The following is a 21,171-nucleotide window of genomic DNA, read 5'->3' on the forward strand; positions in this document are numbered from 1 at the left end:
AGAGAAACTCATTCAGCGTCTGGTCTTTTTGTGGGATTTGTTGACAAAAGCAAAAACATAGCCTTACAATTTGTGAATCAGAAGCTCTCTCTCTATTAGCCTCCATTTCCTGGGGACTATTTGTCACTCTGGACAAATACAGAGAGGGCTGTAGTGTGCAATTTCTTCATTAGCCCTTACAAGACACATTTTCGATTTCAAACTGGCTGCATTTTCCTATTAAGTCCTCAGAAAGCCTTCTCCCAGTATATTAGACCATAAGGCCGGTCGCTTTGCTTGATTTTTGTCGAAGGAACATTTTCTTGCTCGCTAGATACCACAGACTATTGATTTGAGTCGTCAGGTAAAGCCATTACATTTATCTCTGCAGTTGCCATGACATAAAAACCAGTCGTTAAAGCTAATTTTGCATTTGTGCTGAAAACAGTTGACAGGAATCCGATAATGAGAGTGAGAAGACGAGAGGAAAAGAAGGATGTGAGATAAGAGAGGTAAACAGGCAGGATCGAGTAACATCTGTTATTCCAAAAGATGCTGATGGCACAAAATAAAAACACAGCAGCAAATGTCGTCACTAAGTCAAGGCGAAACAGACCATAATAGCCCTGTGCTGCGGTGCATTTCAATCAGTGAATAATTTAAAGAGAGGGAGGATCAAATGTTAGCAAATCCTGTTCATTTTAATACTGTGGGATGTGCACATTCCTCTGAGTATTTGCACATTTCCTTATAACACGACATCTTTTAAAAAGGCCCTGTTATGGTTTTAGGGTTTTCCCTTTCCTTAGGTTTTAGTGCATGTAAATGGTCTGCAAAGGCTAAAATCCCAAAGTTCTGTAACTCAGTGACATCACTATTTAACAATCAAGCTCCTATTCGCTAGCGTTCTAACACATTGTACTCGATAGGCTAAGGGGCGGGACATCTCTAAGCGGTTGACCAATCACAACAGAGCTTAACCATGAACATTAAAGCATGTAAACATCTCACAGGAGCGGCAAAAAATACAAATTTGATCCTAAAAAATTAGCATTGTGTTTAATATACAGTATTGTGTCATATTTTACTGTACTTAGTTATTTGTATATTTATATCTCATGTTAATTCCTTTCCCTTTTTAATTATAGGTATATATTTTTAAGATATAGTTCTATTTTTCTATCTAACTTGTTTCCTCATACTATATTTAATTATGCACCAAACATAATTTGCAATAAACCAGTTTCTGATTCTGATTATGACATTAATCTAAAATTACTATTATAGCAGGGTTTCATACAAACAACACAGGAAAGCACTGGATATAAAACTCTTGAATTCCAAGCTGCATTTTGAAAAACAGTGTCGCAGTACAATATAAGTCCACGTAAATTGACATGGGAGCCCTACAGTAAAGCATTTCCCCCCTGCTGGGTTGCTTGTAGTCACTAAAGGACCTCGTGTGATTGTCATTGTTCCCACGCCTCTGCCTCAGCGCCAGCAGAAAAACCTTATCGACCAGCAGAACGAGCCCTTATTGACTGGCTAGCTCTCCTGATAGCCATTATCTTTACTGCCTTGTTACCAGATGGAGCCGGTCTGCACTGGCACACCGAGCAGCCTCCTGCACTTCCTTCGGGTTAGCAGATGGAGCATGAGGAGATCTCACATGGAGCGAGGATGCACACATTACAGAGTGACGCTCGCCCATCGTGAGCATATAGGCATATAGTACAGTGACAATAGACTGTAGACACTGGGTATTTACTCGATCAGAAGACTGATATGATTACGACGCACGTGAGGAGGTGCTCGTTCAGCCATCATGTAGGGAATGTAGTGAAGGGAAAATGACAATTTAGCTAACCCTCTGCACTTGTCTCTCATTTTCTGCTTCATAAAAATAGAGATAAATATTTCCTAGAACATATTTCCCTTTTGAACAACCACACAATTGGGGCAATAGTATAATTTCCAGCCCATTTGAAAGACAAGCAAGTATATCAATCTAAACTAACCGATTAAACTTGAGGTCTAGCCCTTAAAAAAATAATACAAAATTAATTCTGATAATAATTGGTCTCAAAAGGCTCTTTATTTTTCTCATACTGCCTGTGCTGCAGCACCTCTTTTCACCCTCTGTCTGAAACCAGAGCCCAGTCTGCTCTGATTGGTTAGCTGGCCGGCTCTGTTGCGATTGGTCAACCTGCTTAGAGATGTCCCATCACATACAATGTGTTGGAGGTCTAGCCAATAGGAGCGTGAGTGTTAAATAGTGATAGTTTGGGTTTTCTTCCTTTATACAGTTCTCCTATATCTAAATAACTTTCTTTATCTCCTAACTTCTCCTCTAGCGACATCCACAGGCAAATACTTTGTTCTTTGACCAAACACCTATTACACAAACACAAACACTGCTCACAGGGAACAATGTCTGGAGCTACTACCGTCTACCTGACATATTTACTCATAGAAAAGTGATTTAAAAGTATCAATGGATGCAAAGAAAGAAAAACTTCAAAGTCTGCCACACTGACAGAAGTTAGTCCGACCCTAAGAGAGACACTGTAACAGAAGGCCTTGTTAGACTAAGCAAACTAGTGTCTGTTTGGGAGAGGATTTGTTGATTTATCCCCCACTTTATCCCAAAATGGCCTCATTAGAGAGGATTCTGCTTGGCAGAGACATTCCTCCAACAACCAAGAAGTGTTGGGCTTTTCTAAAAAGGTCTTTGAAGTACCGCCTGCCCTCATTTCTGGCTCTCCTCCTGTTGGTATCAAGACAAGACACTAGCACATGATACATTGAGACAGATCTACGCCCTACCAACTGTTCTCATCCTGGGAGTTTTTTCATTCTGTCTCTCGTTCCTCTCTCTGTGGGACTGGCCTGGGGGATCCTATTTTTGTGGCCAGGCAGCTGTCAACATGGCAGCCCGGCAGACTGCGGAGGAACCTGAATATGAGAAATGCTATTTCTAGCACTCCACAGAATACAAAAGTCGAGCTCAGCAGAGAAAAAGACACTCTGAATGGGGTAGACACGCAGTGGAAGTGTAATGAGGTCACGCTGCTTTGTTTTAACAACAACAAACCCCCTTGTCACATTTTCATATAATTACATCCTAAAGTAGCTTTCTGTTTATCTTGCATACAAATATATAATAAAAGTGCATGTGTGCGTTGAAGTGTGCAGTAATGTGAGGGAAGAAAGAGAGCAGGAGGAGGGAGATAAATGGTCACGATAAAAAGGAGCATCATGAGTCATGTTGGTGACGTACGCAGACCGATAGGCAGGTAAGCATAACTGACCCCGGAGGCTGCGTGTCAGACGAGAACGTGCAACATTATACGTGAGATAAAAACATGGAAGAATTCCTGGATCGATAGCAGCAGTAACTCTCAGTGTCATGGCATGGCGTTTTTATGGTGCATTTGACGGGTTGTTTGATATGGTATCATGTCCTCGAAGCAGAATATATTTAGTGTAGTGTTTACTCGTTGAAGACTTGCTTACTGCAAGACAATGAGTTTCACAAGGAAAGTGCATTATTATTGCAAAAAGTGCATTTAAAACTTTGAATTTATGATGACAAAATCTGAAAGAATATGGTTCATAAGGCTCATAAACTAAATGGTATTGCAACATGTTTAAAAAAGTGTAAGATACATCTTGACATTGCATCTTTTCGCTTTGAATATAAAGTATTGTACAGTACACTTTGTGTCCGGCTAGGTTTAAAATCCGGAAAATCTATAAATTGCTATTATCAATATTCCTTCATTATAAAATGTTCATGTACAATCTAAAAGGTTTTGCTTTTAGTGACACACCCAAAGAGAAGTAATCTCAGTGTCTGCATATCTTCGGACATACACACATCTTTTGAAATACCCATTGGTCTGTACCCAGAGTATCTCACATTTGCTATCCTTATCCTTGCCTCAGATCTTCAATGATTAAGGAGAAAAGATGGTGTGAAAAATGGAAGAAGAAATTGCGGCTGACTCATGCACTATAATGTACTGAATCACAGGATAAGCCGCTTATGACTGCCGGTTCCCTGGAGAGGCACATATCGTTGTGTTAAAATACTCAGCAGGATCTTTTCCTATAATGTACATCAAACAGAAATGGATCAGGATCTTTAGGATCACATACCCTTAGTGTTAACCCCCAGGTATGGATATCTAGATGTAAATACACAGAGAGCCTGGCAACTTTCTGAGCTATTTTGAAATAATATCCGCCTACAATGTCCACAAAAACACAATTTAAAATGCCATGATCTTTGGAAAAACCTTTAACAGAATTTCTATAATGATCACGGTATTATATTGTTAATCTTTTGATGCATCACATCACAAAAATGGGTCCTTTCTTAGAGGCTGAGGGACGGGGGAATACAACCACAGTTTAGCTATCATACCACACTCTACCTACATACATTTCTGCATCGGTTGAGCCACAAATATGGATTATCGACCGTCTTCCTCTGTGTTTGCATGTGTGTGGTGGTGAGTGGATATTACAGTCGTTTTATTATTAAATCACAAGCCAGATAAAAGGCTCCTTAGCCCACAGTGACTAGCAGATGGAGATAAAAGCCCCTGACTGCAGTCTGAGAGCAGCATTATCAGAGAGGACAAATCCAATCAGAGGGCCAATTAACATATTTTTCAGTTCATAACCGCTAGACTTTCATATCTCTATTTGTTTACCGAGTGTTAAAATGAAACATCCAAACCGGAGTAAATAATTCAGTTGTATAACAAATGCCTTTCATATTTTCAAAATGATGCTCGTGTAAACAAGCATCATTTGTGTCATCAGGGGAAATAAAAGCCAATGGTTTGGATTATGTGTCACGAAAGTATAAAAGCGATTAAAATAAGAACTCTTATTATAAGAACTCCTACTATAACTCATCCTGGAAAGCATCTCTTTAAAAAGGAACAGTACAAGATTTGTCCAAGAGTAAAATAAGAACATGGATACCACTCAATTAGCTTAGCACAAGGACTGCATTTTGGATGGGAACAGTTAGCCTTGGTCTCTCTAAAAGTGAATAAATCTAAGGTCTAAATCTCAATAAGTCAATGTTAATAACCCGTTTGTTTAATTTGTACAAAAAACAACGTGTAAAACTCAATTTAACATGTACAATTTTGGGGAATTTTAGAGTTTTTCCGATATCTTTAGACAGAGCTACTCTGCTGTAGCTGTTTCACCCCGTAGTCATTATGCTAAGCTAAGCTAATCAGCTGCTTGTGATTTGTTTAGATCTTCTTGTCAAACTATGTTGAATTGATGAACAATTTGTATGAGGCAAATATCAATAGGTCGACTTGGAAAAATGTTAGCTTCAATGTTAGCTACTGTAGCTGTTTCCCCACTGCTTTGCGTCCTGTAGTTATGCTAAGCTAAGCTACTAGCTGCTAGTTGAAGAGAAATGTAGTTTGAGAGTGGTCAATATTCTTATCTTACTCTTGCAAGGACTCAATTGTTTTTTCTGCAACTATGTCTTAGGAAGAATGTCATAAAATAAGACAAATGCTAGGGTTTTGTATTTTTCATTCAGCAATCTCTAGCACACCATTGTGGAAGCTTTCCACGCCTCTGAGTCCACATCCAGCTGCTCATGCTCCGATTGTAATCCCATATCGTTTGATACGCCTTCTCTTTTTCACTTCTTATCCAAAACCATCCCACCGCTGGGGAAGTAAAGACCACCGCAATCTGCTCGGGGCCATTACCCGAATGAAAATGGATCCCATTTAGCCCTTTCAATCAATCGGTTGTTTCTCGCTAAAGCACATGCACTTCTCAGGGGTTAAAAAGGGGTCAGCAGGGAAAGGAAATAAGGGTAAACATGTGGCCAGTAATGCAACATTATGCATTTTTAATAAAGCAGCGCATAGAGTTTGACACTGCAGGTTGAACACACACCCTACCAATGTTTCCCTGCCAGCTCCTTGACACGGGGAAGCTGATTTTTTGTTAATCCACTCTTTTGTTGGACAGATTTGTTAAGCATTGTGCGAATGTAGCACGCTCTCAAATTAAACAGATGGTGTCAACATGTCTTGTAGCTGCAAAAGGTTATATTTTTAGAGCTGTAGATTTTCTTTTCACATGTCTTACTGCAATTGCATGCTGTCTAAAATGTCATGATGGTAATCTAGGGCTGGGGAAAGAGCAGTGGAAAAGGACATGATGAATCAGCAGCTGCCAGCTGGCTAACTTCAGGGCACAGGGGGGAAGTCACGCCTACATGAAGAGCGACATTATGGTGCGAGAGGGAAAAATAAAACTTGATTTTAGCTCCCTGCACACCAGGAACATGTATCTGTAGCCCTCTTCTGTTGGCTGTATAACACTGTGCACTTTGCAGCTATCTTCTCACTAAAACTAAATCAATTTAAAAATCGATCATGAATAGGAAAACGGTGGATGTGGCACGTAGAAATTGATAATTTTTTTTGCATTTTTTCACGAGTTTTCAGACATCCTGCAGCAACCTATAATTATGTCCTTCGTGGTAATTTGCAGTTGCCATAGGGACTGAGACCATGCAATCAATTAAACCAAACAAGTGGGTCTGCTGGAGACAAAAAAGGGACATTCGACAGATAACGGGAAAGCAACAGATTGTTTTTATGCAGAAGTCTAATATTTTTTGTGGTTTTACAATAGATATAGAATACTTTTTGAATACTGGATAGGTTTTACATCATCAAGGTGTGCTTATGCAATGTTCCTGCTCTGAAAGTAAGTCTAATTTAGATAACAGAAAGTGATTTGGTTAATGCGGAGACATTAATTAACCTCCCCTCCGTTATTATAACTGTAACTTAAAGGATGGAGGCCTTGGAGGTGAAGTGCATGCAGGGAACAAAATGTGCTGAAAACAAATTACCACCAAAATCACAGAGCGTGCTTCTTCTTCATCTACATGTGAGTGTGACACATGTGCTGCAGGCGGACACAGTCACATTGTTAGGACACTTGATGACCACAACGGAAAGTTGCCATCAGCCACCCACACACACACACACACACACACACACACACACACACACACACACACACCACACACACACACACACACACACACACACACACACACACACACACACACACACACACACACACAAGACCCAGACACACAAGCATACACATGTCCAGATGTAAGCACATACGCACTTCTCCCTCCGTCTCTTGCTTTTGATGGTTCGGTGTTGACAGTACAAGCCGCTGATGATGACTCACCGCAGGATAAGTGAATAGGCGGGTCTAGTCTGAGTCACCTGAGTGTTCTGATCTCCATTTATCACAGTATCTGCAGTCACAGGTGGGGGGGGGGGGAACCAGCTGCCCATTTCTGTTTGCCTCTCACTAGGTAAATAAAGTCTTCATTTCCCATGTTGGCTTTGCACTATCTCCGCCTCCTCACGTCCCCATGGACACACAAAGCTGAATGACACCGGCAATGCCCATTCATACAATAACCATAATTATGATAGATTGTTAATGCCATCCACTGATAGCTGCACACGTAAACTCTAATAGTATTTTAATGGCTGGCATTACAAATGGACGTGATTTCATGCAACGTTTAAGGGCGCATTAGCGATGTGAATGAATTGGATGGCTCTTAAGAGAAGCATTTAAAGGCAGGAGGAGTCTATTCCTAAGCACATCTTCACCCCCCTTCTGCTCTGCAAAGTACACACAAAATGCATTCTCAAGGGGGGGCCGAGTGTCTGTGCTGCTCAGCTGTCCCAACCTGATAACGCCACATTTTCACTTTAGTACACACGCAGTGCACATTTCATCCACACGTAAACACACACAACATTTCAACTGGGTTGCTGTCATTTTTATTGGCTCTCTTGTGTGTGCCTGCCATTTTCACCCCCTCCCTTCTCTGTCATATTATTAATTTACTCTCCATGTCTGGGGGCTCAGGTTTTGTCAAAATAATGTGCACACAGACAGAGCCACAGCACCGAGGCTCTGCAGCAGCCCTTTAGATGTTTATATAAGCATCACTTGCCTACAGATACTCCAATGTTAGTCGTGTGGACATTTTGATATATTCTGCGTATGTATAGCTGAAAGAAATGTACAGTCTTCAATTAATACATCAAAATCAGTATATCTGCAGCCTGATAGTTAGACGCAACAAACGCTGAATAATACAATAAATATTTACTTCAAACATATTTACAAATCCCTCTCCTCTTTGCACACCTCCATCATTTCCCTACATTTCATATCCGTCCCTCTAATCCCTCTCTCCCCTCGGCTCTATGATTTGCCGGCTTCATTTTTCTCTTAAAAGCTGACACAGCTCACCCCCCCTCCACCATACTGGCAGAAGCACCTTTTCACACTATCAGGTAGATCTGTGCTTTTTCTGGCTCGACGCAATCTGCACACACTGTGTCGTCTAAATTCATGCTGTCATCTGTTTGTGAACACACGGTGAAACAGAGCCAGAGCTGGGTGTAGGAGCTAAGATTATAAATAAGTGCTAGGGCTGTTTGTGTGAGTGGATGATCAATTATGTGACAAAGGAATTTATTCACTGGCAGAGGAAAATTGGTACAATCTGGACCAGAATGAATTGTGAGCATGATTGTTTGGCGGTGGAACAATGACATCAAAACTCTGATTTATGCAAATAACAGAGCATAGTAATACATCTGAACAGACAGCTGCAATTTCACTGCACACATGAACACTGTGATGTGCTGCAGTTTACCAGCCTCACCTAACAACAGAGGTGGAAGAAGTCATTACTCAAAGGGGCCCTATTATTCGTTCCTGTAGTGTGATATATAGGTTTTTGTGCAAAGGCTAACATCCCTGTGTTCCCTCCTTTGTTTACTTCCGGAAAATAGTGACATCACATTGTACGTGATAGGCTAAGGGGCGGGACATCTCTAAGATGGTTGATCAATCACAACAGAGCCGGCAAGCTAACCAATCAGAGCAGACTGGGCTCTGGTTTCAGACAGAGGGTGAAAAGAGGTGCTGCAGCACAGGCAGTATGAGAAAAATAAAGAGCTTTTTGAACATTAAAGCATGGAGACACGTAGAGACACTACATACTGATATACACCTGAACATCAGCAGGAGAGGACTCTTTAAAGTAGAGACACTACATACTGATATACACCTGAACATCAGCAGGAGAGGACTCTTTAAAGTAGAGACACTACATACTGATATACACCTGAACATCAGCAGGAGAGGACTCTTTAAAGTAGAGACACTACATACTGATATACACCTGGACATCAGCAGGAGAGGACTCTTTAAAGTAGAGACACTACATACTGATATACACCTGATCATCAGCAGGAGAGGACTCTTTAAAGTAGAGACACTACATACTGATATACACCTGAACATCAGCAGGAGAGGACTCTTTAAAGTAGAGACACTACATACTGATATACACCTGAACATCAGCAGGAGAGGACTCTTTAAAGTAGAGACACTACATACTGATATACACCTGAACATCAGCAGGAGAGGACTCTTTAAAGTAGAGACACTACATACTGATATACACCTGAACATCAGCAGGAGAGGACTCTTTAAAGTAGAGACACTACATACTGATATACACCTGAACATCAGCAGGAGAGGACTCTTTAAAGTAGAGACACTACATACTGATATACACCTGAACATCAGCAGGAGAGGACTCTTTAAAGTAGAGACACTACATACTGATATACACCTGAACATCAGCAGGAGAGGACTCTTTAAAGTAGAGACACTACATACTGATATACACCTGATCATCAGCAGGAGAGGACTCTTTAAAGTAGAGACACTACATACTGATATACACCTGAACATCAGCAGGAGAGGACTCTTTAAAGTAGAGACACTACATACTGATATACACCTGAACATCAGCAGGAGAGGACTCTTTAAAGTAGAGACACTACATATTGAGATACACCTGAACATCAGCAGGAGAGGACTCTTTAAAGTAGAGACACTACATACTGATATACACCTGAACATCAGCAGGAGGGGACTCTTTAAAGTAGAGACACTACATACTGATATACACCTGAACATCATCAGGAGAGGACTCTTTAAAGTAGAGACACTACATACTGATATACACCTGAACATCAGCAGGAGAGAACTCTTTAAAGTAGAGACACTACATACTGATATGAACTTGAAAATGAAGAGTATGACCCTTTGAGTAGAGTCCTTGAGAAAAATGAGAAATCCTAGTGTTTCTGACATTCAGCTTATCCTGCAAAACCTACTTTTTTCCTTTAGTGAATAGCGTGCTGTATTGTGCGTATAACATTGTTGACTAAAGAGAGCCAAAGCCAGGCCTCATTGTGCTGAGGGCGATGGTTAACACCAAGAGACAGCTCCCTGTAGAGTCAAAAGCAAGTAGTGGTGGGGGAGATCACAGCAAATACTGTATGTCACACACACAGGAAAACATCAGGGCACTCTGCTCATACTCACTGAGAGAGACGAACCTTTATCCCCGTCTCATCTGCTGCTTCTCACCACAACAAAAGAGTCTCTGGATCAGTCAGACACAAACAAGTGCGAACACTGGGAGGATGAAACACTGAAGCTGCAGGTGCTTGATATTTTTTGAGCAGGAAACAAAGAAAGGCAGTTTTTTGTTGATGGAGGGACACCATGGCAGCGGTAAAGTAGTAGCAATATTTCATTTTAACAACCCCGTATAAAAAGGAATAGCTGCAGGATACAAAGGGCAGAGAAAAAGCTTCCAAACTATTCGGGAAATAAAAGTAGTGAGCATCAACATGAAAGCTGGCTTGCTGTGTGAAGAAAAGCACCTGAGGGATGCTGGAAGATGATTTATTTATTTAATTTAAGTATCGTCAGTCCTGCACAACCCTCCGAATATTTTTGCACATTTGTAAAGCTACCTATTTAATAGCTTTCCACTTTTCATGCACATATTTGAATGTGTTTTGTCATATTATACTGTACGCAGTTTTTTGGTATATCCATATTTCATGTTATTTTTCCTCTATACTTTAATGTTATAATAATTGTTTTAAATAGTTTTAATTCTTTGGTTAACTGTAACAAGTATCTTTACGTAACTATGTGCAATAAAATTAATAATTGTACTACTGTTATGCACGTTCATTGTACAATGCTACACTTATTGTATTGTATAAATACTGCTGCTACTTACTTATCTACCTGAATGTGTACTTCTGTTCAATTGTAATATTCTTTATTTTAAATCCTACAGTACGTGCATTACTTTTTTAATATAATACACTCAAAAACTTGAATTCTTGCCAAGTATATTCGTCTAATATCTAGTCAGAACATGTCTCTACATCTGATATAAGACACAATAACTTCAGAAGTAACACTGCAGTGAGATATCGGGTCTTGTTTTTAGACAAAGCATCATCTTGTTAAGTCAAAACATCTTATTTTGAGTCGTATCTCAGATGAAACACATACATATTTATTAGGAAATCACCAACTAACTAACATCAGAAAACATTTCCTGATTCTGGTGAAATATAGTTCAAAATGAGTTCTCCAGCTAATTACAAGATCTGATTTATCTAAATATCCCGTCTTATTTCAAGACATCTTACCAAGCTGATTTGCACTTGTTCTATTGGCAGATTTTTGTACTTATTTCAAGTGAAAACAGCTCGTTTTCATTATTGTTTAACTTGTTTTTGGAGCAGCATTTCTTCCAGAGTAGTCTTTTTATTCGCCTTTATCTATACTTTGCTGTTACAATTTCCCCTTTGTGGGACACATAAAGGAATTCTGATGTATGTACCATATACACCAAGAGACATTCCTCCTATGTGTGAACGTGCTGGCCAATAAACCTGTTTCTAATAGTGATTCTGTGAAAGTGAAGACATTGTGTGCAAAGCTACCGGTGCAGCCTTGACATTAGCAGGTCATCCTGACAGCAGAACATGGCTGACATCTCCAGCTCCTCACCCCTGCTGAATGGCAATTAGTGTTGGAAATAAAGCAGGCCACCCTCTCCTAACCCTCCTAATGGCTGCTGCATCCTATTTGCTTTATCTGCTGCTACCAGGAAACCAGCAATGTGCAACATTGAAGGCGTACGATAAGCAATGTTGCTGCTTTTTAAAGGGGGGAAAGAGAGAGAGAGAGAGAGAGAGAGAGAGGATCGATGCCAGACAGAGATGGAGCTAATAATACTGGGAGACCTGCTTTTTAGATCAAATCAATACTGGATTATTTGTAGTATATTACGACAAGCTGGCTAACAGGGTGGCATTGTTTGGTAGGGAGTCCAACACTTTCAAATATCTCAAAGACTATTGCTATGCCATTTTATACAGACATTCATGGCATTCAGACGATGAATCCTACCAATTTGAAGGTGGGGTATTCAGAAACACTTGTTATATTCCATGGAATGCTCTTAACATCCCGATAGCAATGAATATCTGAAGTGCTTTGACAATAAATACATAAAAAAATGTCATCTGTGGAAGCCGTGGTGCTGTAAAAAGCATGACCAATCATCTGAGCCGGGCCGGCTAAAATAACTGGACGGCCGACCTGCCTGTCAGTCTTCCATCTCGTGCACAAACTTATCTCGTGCCCTCATTGGTCATGTGCGCGTTCGTGTGTGTTGGAGGAGGGGCTCTGTAAGGAAGTCTGAAGGAAGGGGCAGATTTTTTTTGGCTGCGTACTTTCAAATTCTAGCGCACTCGAGCTTGTTTCTCCTTTCTTACCCTACCTTTAAGTGATTCCCTGACTCACATCTAGCTCCAACAACAGCTCAAAAGTGATGCCTATCCAGTAAGATACATGTTTTTTAATAATGAAATAGCCCTCCTGTGAGCTATCCAATCACATCGCCCCTGGCCAAGACAAATATCACGGCAAAATAATAACAAACTTCATGATAAACAAGTCGCAACAAACTATTGAAAATCTTATCCTCGTCCATTTTTTTTGTGAGAATAACCTTGCAGGAAAAACTACTTTGCTTTTCTGACAAGTATGTGAGGTACCACCACAAAAACAACTCGGAGAGCGGTCAGCATCAACAGTAAATGTTGTTTCCTTTGAACAAGACCATGCTAGTTATTTAAAATAAGCCAGACTGTGACAGCAAAGCCCAGTTACAACTTCCCATCTCCAACACCAGTCAACATGAGTTCCTCTTTAACCACAACCACAGCATTTCCATACATTTGACCAAGAATACCATGAATTTAAATGTTCATATTGGTTTGTTTTTGAAAACGCCCGCTACCCATTTCATCATCAAGTCAGGAAGGAAGCCTTCATTTTTCACTCCTGTACGAACAGCACTTCAGGCTACAGCATCAATAAATAAATGGATGAAAAAAGAGCAATATTTACTGGGAGCAAACAACCATCTCCTGTAGAAACAGAAGCAAACATACAGGCAGTCGATAATAACTGCAGTAGATATAAAAAAAAAACCTCCTAATGATTTCAGGCCCCACAGAGTGATCGTCCTCCTGAATGCATGGATGTAATTACGACCTGCACATTATTCCCAGGCTGTGGTGTGCACACTGTTCCAGATCAAGATTACATTGCCCCGAGATATTTGTGATTAAGGGTAGGAAGGTGGCACAATGAGAAAAGATATATGGATTTTATCACTCCACACTCTCCAATCTAACCGAGACACAGTCAACCCTGCAGAGAAAAAGCATTTTCATGTATGGATGTGAGACCACTGTGGGTGAAACAATGACTCTCTCATTTCTCTCTCTCTCTCTCCAACCCCTTCCTCTATTTCACGATTTGTCATGCTGCAACGCCAGGCTGAGCAGCGGCCACTATGCTGAGCGCAGCCTCTCAGGGGTTGAGATAAAGCGAAGCTGACAAGTGGGTTCATCTGCGTCACACTGTCCTTTGAAACGCCTCAGAAAGAGAGGAAAATGAATGCATTGGCATGTTCATCCAGAGGTGGCCCCCTTTGAGCCTCACCTCTTGGTTCCTCCTGGCATGCAGCTGCTGGCTTTTGCCTCGGGCCGTTTCTTTAAATAAAGCTGCGAACCCAACATGGAGGGAATAAAACTGTGAATACACCCTGAGAACAATCAAAAAACATGTACTGGGTTGATTTAAAAAGCTATTCTTCTGCAAAATGTCAGTATGAAGGCAATGGCAACGCTACTAAGCTGCTGAGTATGCTTCTTATATAAATAAAATCCTTAATGTATGTTGATTTAAGAAGCTATTGTTCTGCTACACATTTCAATTTGAAGACTTTTCATCCCTTGAATAAAATCCATAAATTCTGAGCATACAGGTGTGCAGTGCAGAAGAAGGGTTTCCTTAAGGACGCCTATCACTCTGGTGGATAAGTGCATCTCACTCTTCCCCCACACAGGCTTTTCTCTCCCTTTATGCCCATCCCCCCCCCCTTCCATTGAGGAGGGCCCTGGTTAATAATTGAGGCGTATTCCCCCTCTCCTACTGTAGCTTCCCTGCTTAGTTCTTTCTTTTTTTGGGTTGCATTTTCTAGGTCTCACCCTATTTTTGATGTAGAATAAATAAAAAAAAATCATTGAGAATACCCTGTGTGTTATGATGTATCATGCATGTAGGCCACGTGTCAGAACACAAGGAAGGGGAGAGATAATATTAAATTGCGAGAATAAATGAACGGTAGGTCTCTATATCACAAGGAAACAACCTTTTATAATTAGGAATATCTCTAGATTTCAGATGTTATGTCGCCCATTTGCTTCTAATTTTATTTGAATGAAAGCTTTTCCAACCCAGCATCCACCGTGGTCGGGTCGCGGAGGTAGCAGTTCCAGCAGAGAGCCCCACACGTTCCTTTCCCTGGCCACTTCAACCAGCTCTGACTGGGGGATCCCAAGGCGCTCCCAGGCCAGCGAAGATATATAATCCCTCCACCTGGTCCTAGGTCTGCCCCAACCCCAGCATCAGCATGTCCTATATATAGCAACATCTAAATATATGCAGCAATAGGCTGGTATTAATATTTAAAAATGAGGCTTGCATGTTGTTAAGTTTCCCTCATGAATGCAAGCTGCTACTGTTCGGCTACAGATCAAATAATGATATCCCTGAAGAGTTCATAGAGATGTGATTTTTTGCAAAAACACTACAGCTTCATGTCACCGGAATTTGATTGAAAAAAATGGACTTACATTTCACACATTTTGCAGCTGAATGGTAGAAAACTGAAGGTTGGGATCTATAATGAGGAGTTTGCTGACACCTGCTGGTATAAAACAGGAAGTGACACATGTACAATAATTCCTATATAGAATATATGTAAGTAATCATGCTCACATCTAAAATAACAAACAAGACATCAATTAGACTCCGGCACGTTCATCTTGGATCATTTTCTTTTTATAAATACTTGAATATTTGTGTCCATCCATACAAATCAGAAACATAGTTTAATTAAAATCTTTATAAAGAGGACGAACAGAAAACAATCACAGAGCTGCGTGGAACATGGCTCCTTCATTTACACTGATTCAAAGTCAGATCTAACATATCAGAAAGGCGGGTTTTTAAACATGAGACGTAAGGCAAAGAGGCTTAACTGGAAAATGCCTGAGATTAAAATGTTTCTCATGTGCACGGGAAAATAAAACCATCCACAACCAAATACCAATATATAAAACAAATAAAACCATATGATGGATCTGTTTGAACTACACCTCAAACTCTCTTTTTTACAACAGTGTTTCATAACAGTAGAGGATAACGGTGAGAGCAACCAAACTAAACATGACTCACCTTTGGGTTTTTTTGTGCAAACTAGGACGACTTTTAACAGCATCTAAGGCTTCATCCTGCTTGAGTCTAAATGAAAGAGTACATTCATACTGTTTGAACCATCTTTCAAGTACTATCTTTTCTAAAATGTGCAATTCAACATGCAGCAATGGCACCTGGATATCAAAAACGTTCCAGTGATGCAACTTACAATCATAAGGGAAGCTTTCTGTGTCCTAGTGTGCGCTACAACTCTTCTAACTAGCAGCAGACATGATATGATATGTGCTTAAACTCTCCCTAACTGTCAGACGCTGCGGTTTCTGAAGTCTCCTCGTCCTCCACAGAATCTGCTGAGATCACGGGCTCAGGACTAATATCCTTCACCTCTGGGATACTGCCGTCACTCGGGATCTCCGAGGGGATTTCTGTTGAGTTATCCACGTTAACGCTGGGAGAAATGGCAGTGATCGGGTCAGTAACTCCCTCCTGCTCGCTCTCCTGGATGTCTGCTTCTCTCTCAGGAGAGGAGGGTATTTGGTCAACAGATGAGGCATCTGTGAAAAAAGATGAATAAGGAATTGTAGTTAAGAACATTAAAAAACATCCTCCCCTCGGTCATGAACCTTGGAGTGACCTTCACTAGCACTTTTAAATTCGACAAGCAGGTCAGCACCGTAGTAAAATCCTGCTTTTTTAAAATAAGACTATTGGCCAAAACCAAGTCGTATTTATCTTTTAAAGACTTAGAAAGGGTTATTAACGCCTTTGTAACCTCGAGACTGGACTATTGTAACGCTCTGTATGTGGGTATGGACCAGGCCTCAATTAAACACCTACAGCTAGTCCAAAACGCAGCTGCACGTTTGCTGACTGGCCACAAAAAGCGTGACCACATCACCCCTATTCTGGCCTCACTGCACTGGCTTCCAGTTCGGTTCAGAATTGATTTTAAAATCCTTTTATTTGTTTTTAAAGCCCTAAATGGGCTGGCCCCGGCCTATATAGCAGAACTCCTCCAGCGCTACACCCCAGCCAGAGCTTTAAGGTCTGCTGACCAGCTGCTGCTGGTAGTGCCCAAGACCAGGCTAAAAACCCGAGGGCACCGAGCCTTCGCAGCAGCTGGCCCGAGGCTCTGGAACACTCTGCCCCTCCATGTGAGGTCGGCCCAGACCCTAGGGGTTTTTAAAACTAAACTAAAAACACACTTCTTCTCTCTGGCCTTCTAGTTAGAGCGGAGCACGACTCCTGACTTTTCCGTGTGTTTTATTTTTATTTTGTTTTTAAGATATATCTGTTGTAATTTATTGTCGTTTATTGTGAATGTAGTAATGTGTTTTTATTACATGTACAGCACTTTGGCTCGACCAAACATCGCTTTTAAATGTGCTATATAAATAAAATCTGATTTGATTTGATAAGGTCCACCTTAAAAGGAGCACTATTTCAGGTTCATATCAGTATTTTGTGCCCATTTGTCTCCATGCTTTAATGTTCAAAAAGCTCTTTATTTTCTCATACTGCCTGTGCTGCAGCACCTCTTTTCACCCTCTGTCTGAAACCAGAGCCCAGTCTGCTCTGATTGGTTAACCTGCTTAGAGATGTCCCGCCCCTTAGCCTATCACGTACAATGTGCTGGAGTGCTAATGTCCAATGTAGCGGTACTTACCAAAGCTGCACTGATCAACAGATTCATCTCCATAATTAACAATCATGGAGCTCTGGTTGACGTCATCGTTGGAAACCATGTCTAACAAGTCTTGAGTCATCGAGTCGGGTATGGTGGAAACATCTGCAATTCATACATTTTATTCTGCGTCAGACGTGTCTAAATCAGACAGAAATCAAATGATCTTTTCTTAGAATGAGATCTGCTTACCTAAGTCCACAGCTGGCTGAGAGGGCGATGGAACAAACAAGTCCTGCACAGCTGCTTCCTCTTGATTCAAATCTATTTCACCGACACTTAAAGGGATTTGTGCATCCTCTGAAGGCACCTGAGAGCAGAGGACATGTGTTTTAGACGAGGAAACTTCTCTACCAAAGAGGATTTAATATTAGAAATATGGGATAACCCGTACCTCTGTGGGTTGGCTTGTTGTTGCCGGCTCTTCACTGCTGTCCATCAGCGTGGACGGCTCAACGTGTGAGCTCTCCGGTTGAGGAAGAGCAAGACGACTGGGGATTCTGTGCAGGTAGCCGTAGCCAATGCCACAGCCTAAGCTAAAATACAACACAAGGGTATTACTACGAATGTGTGTTATGCCTGTAAATAGAGTATATTTATATGGTAATGTGTTTTGTAAGCGCACTGTTCAATGTATCATAGGTCCAATTTATAGTCAATAAAAGTTTTTAGATTGTATTGTCAAAATGATACTTATACTGTCTGTTATGTGGGATTGCACCTTCGGGAATGCTTGGAATTTCGCTGTACTCTGTGTAGTGACAATAAAGGAATCGAAGCTAATCTAATCTATATGGGTGACATGATAATAAATGATGCAGATATTAAGAAGACATACCTCCCCTCTCCTCCCCACGCTCCATTGGGAGTCACCACCACCTCCCTGCAGTTGTCGGTCTGAGTGTTGTACAGCAGCAGCTTCAGAGGCTTCCCCTCGTTGGCCTCAATCAAAGAAAAGAAATCCTCTGACTGCAACACAAACACAAAGGGATTTAGCATCGTGCACTGTTTTGGTAGCACTTTATTATATCCATGTATTAGAATAGAGCTTACATCTTGCAACACCTGGTCAGCTCCTACGATGAAGTCATCGTAAGCAATAAGGCCGGCCAAGGCTGCAGGAGAGTTGGTTTCCACATCCTGAAACAAAGATGCATTTTTACTTGAAACCACTGTCTTAATTATGACTGTTATACAGGAAATTGAATGTGAAGATAACACAAAAACAGATGTCAATTTGGTGGTACTAAATAGCTAGGTATTGTATTGAATGGTTAGGAAACCCTAGCTAGTCTTGTACAAAGAATAAAGTAGATCTGAAACATTCAACTTGTTTGATTCTCACTTAAAAGAAAACGCTGGCTTCTTCCTCAAAGCTAAGCTGTTTTGCATCAGAACACAGAGCAAGTTAAAGAATAGCCCGGATGGACTCGACTCACCAAGACGTGCCAAACGTTCTCATTGGCTCCTTCAAAGCTGCAGAAGCGAACACTGGCCCCCAGCAGACCCTGCCCCCCCCACATGTTACTGGGAGTGACTTCCAGTTCCCTCACCCGCTGGGTTTTAGAGTTGTACACTTCGAGTTTGACCGCTTTCTCCATATTGGCCTTTAGAAGGTCTTTCAGCAGGTCGCTCTCTTTGTTCTGGAGAAACAAGAGAAATGTTAATGACTGCAGCCTCGAGGGTGTGGAGAGGGTGGGTCGGGTTTCATGTGAAAACAACATGAAATGAGATTTTAGCAGAGTATAATGTCACTTTTCTCCTGTGCACTTTGCTTGGTGCAGGCTTTTATATCTGTTAATCAACAATTGTGGTTGATATCAGGCATTGTGCAGCTGTAGATGGGTAAGATTGTGCTAATTTTAACTTCTTTAAATACTCGTTGCTCGGTATATTTACAGCGATGCATCATATTATATATGATCATCATGTTTGAAGCATCTCTGTCCTTTCACTTTTCATGAGGTCAGTAAAACAGCCCTGTTTTCACATTTGTGATGTCCACTTCCTGCTAAATGTTTTTATTTTTTTAAATGTATTTAGTGTAAGAAGAAGACACATTTCCTTAACAAGGTTTCATTAGGTTCTTTTTTAAAACATTCAAATTCTAATCCTCATGAATCATGAAGAATTGCATCCTGCAAAGCAACAAAAAACTGAGGGCCTGTGTCCACACGGCACATTTTTCTGGCAGAAATACGCGATGTGGACACAGGTCCTAAAGTTGCATACAATCCCAAATACTCAGGTAAAGCACAAGTACTTTGATATACTTCAGTACTTAAGTAAATGTACTTTACGCTGAGCAATTAAAACATGTATCAGATAAGCTCCATCTATTCAAGTGTTTGCATTTAGATAATATATTTACATTTGGGGAGTGGACATGCCAAACCAAATGTTACTTCACATAGAGATGACTCACGAGTCGGGTATTCCCTATGGAGAGAATGAAGTCAAAGAAAGGCTCCAGACCGGCCCTCAGAGCTGGAGAGTCCTCTTGAAGCTGAAAAAACACACCAAAGAGATTTGGTTGATTTGACAGTAAAGGGCAGAGGTGGAAGAAGTACTCAGATCTTGTACTTCAGTCAAATAAGAAGTAGCAGAGTGGATGCATACTCTGTTAAGTAAGAAAAGTCCTGCAATCACAATAGACTCAAAGTACCAAAAGTAGAAGTACTCATTATGCAATGATCATGTTTTGATCATAATGATTGATCATTAAAGTGTTATCAAAGCTGCTAAAGGTGCAGCTAGTTTGAATGACTTTGTATACTGCAGGGTAGCTTGTGGATTTACTCAAGGTGGAACTAAAGTCTGATTTAACATCATTAAACCAAATCTGCAAAGTAACTAAGGTACTGGTAGTGGAGTAAAAGTACACCATTTTCCCCTGAATTATAGTGGGGTCGATGTATAAAGTAGTAAAACATTGAAATACTCAAGTAAGGTACAAGTACCTCGAAATTGTACTTAAGTACAGTGAGTAAATGCACGTAGTTACTTTGCACATGGCAGTTAGTACTAACACAAAGCAGTCTCTCTCGAACTTAAACAGTTTGGTTGTGAGCCAAAAGCCACCTCATCATGGGCGGACACCATTAAAGCTACCCACAGTTGAAGTTACCGAGTTACTACACAGAATATCTTAATACATTGTGCAACTGTGTGTCTTCATAGATTAAAAAACAGGAACAATAGCATAGCCAGTTAGCTTAAAGTGGCTCAAAAAGGTATACAAACTGAGTGTTGTTTATAACCTTGCAATACGTACCCCATGAACATGATATCCACTAGAAGTTCCTCCATCCGACAGAAACGAGCTCTGCGACACCCCCATCGTCTTCAACAGTTAGTAATACAAACACAGTCTTCAAGTCACTGAGGTAGAGATGTGTTAGAAGTCATTACTGACGGAGACAAATGTTTAAAGCTAAAGCTAGCTTAGCGCAAAACGCAGGTTGACAGCAGCCTCAGAGAGCTAGGCAAAGCTAATAAATAACGATGCCAGAGAAATCGAGCTTGTACTGAGCTGGAGCTCGATTAGCCGTCCTTGACTGGGTGTTCTACGTGGTTGCTGGGCAACAGACAACACTGGCGTAGAAGTCATGGAAATTTGACGTTGTACGTAATACATGAATATTACAAAATGATATGGGACGTTTGAAGCTTGATATTGTGTATAATGTGACGAAAACAAAGCC

General features: G+C 40.8%; 1 protein-coding gene across 1 annotated transcript; it reads right to left on the reverse strand.

Moving 5' to 3' along the window:
- Positions 1-15,389: 15,389 nt before the first annotated feature.
- LOC117498401 (Golgi reassembly-stacking protein 1-like) lies at positions 15,390-20,946 on the reverse strand. The gene is made up of 9 exons (XM_034150475.1): positions 20,742-20,946; positions 19,893-19,973; positions 18,907-19,110; positions 18,521-18,607; positions 18,306-18,436; positions 17,862-18,003; positions 17,660-17,777; positions 17,450-17,572; positions 15,390-16,337 (listed from the first exon to the last, which is right to left on the reverse strand). Exons 1-9 carry the CDS (start codon positions 20,805-20,807, stop codon positions 16,081-16,083), a joined length of 1,209 nt encoding a protein of 402 aa, XP_034006366.1. The 5' UTR covers positions 20,808-20,946; the 3' UTR covers positions 15,390-16,080.
- Between the last annotated feature and the right edge of the window lie 225 nt (positions 20,947-21,171).

Source organism: Trematomus bernacchii, unplaced genomic scaffold (assembly GCF_902827165.1).
Source record: "Trematomus bernacchii unplaced genomic scaffold, fTreBer1.1, whole genome shotgun sequence".
NCBI lineage: Eukaryota > Metazoa > Chordata > Actinopteri > Perciformes > Nototheniidae > Trematomus > Trematomus bernacchii.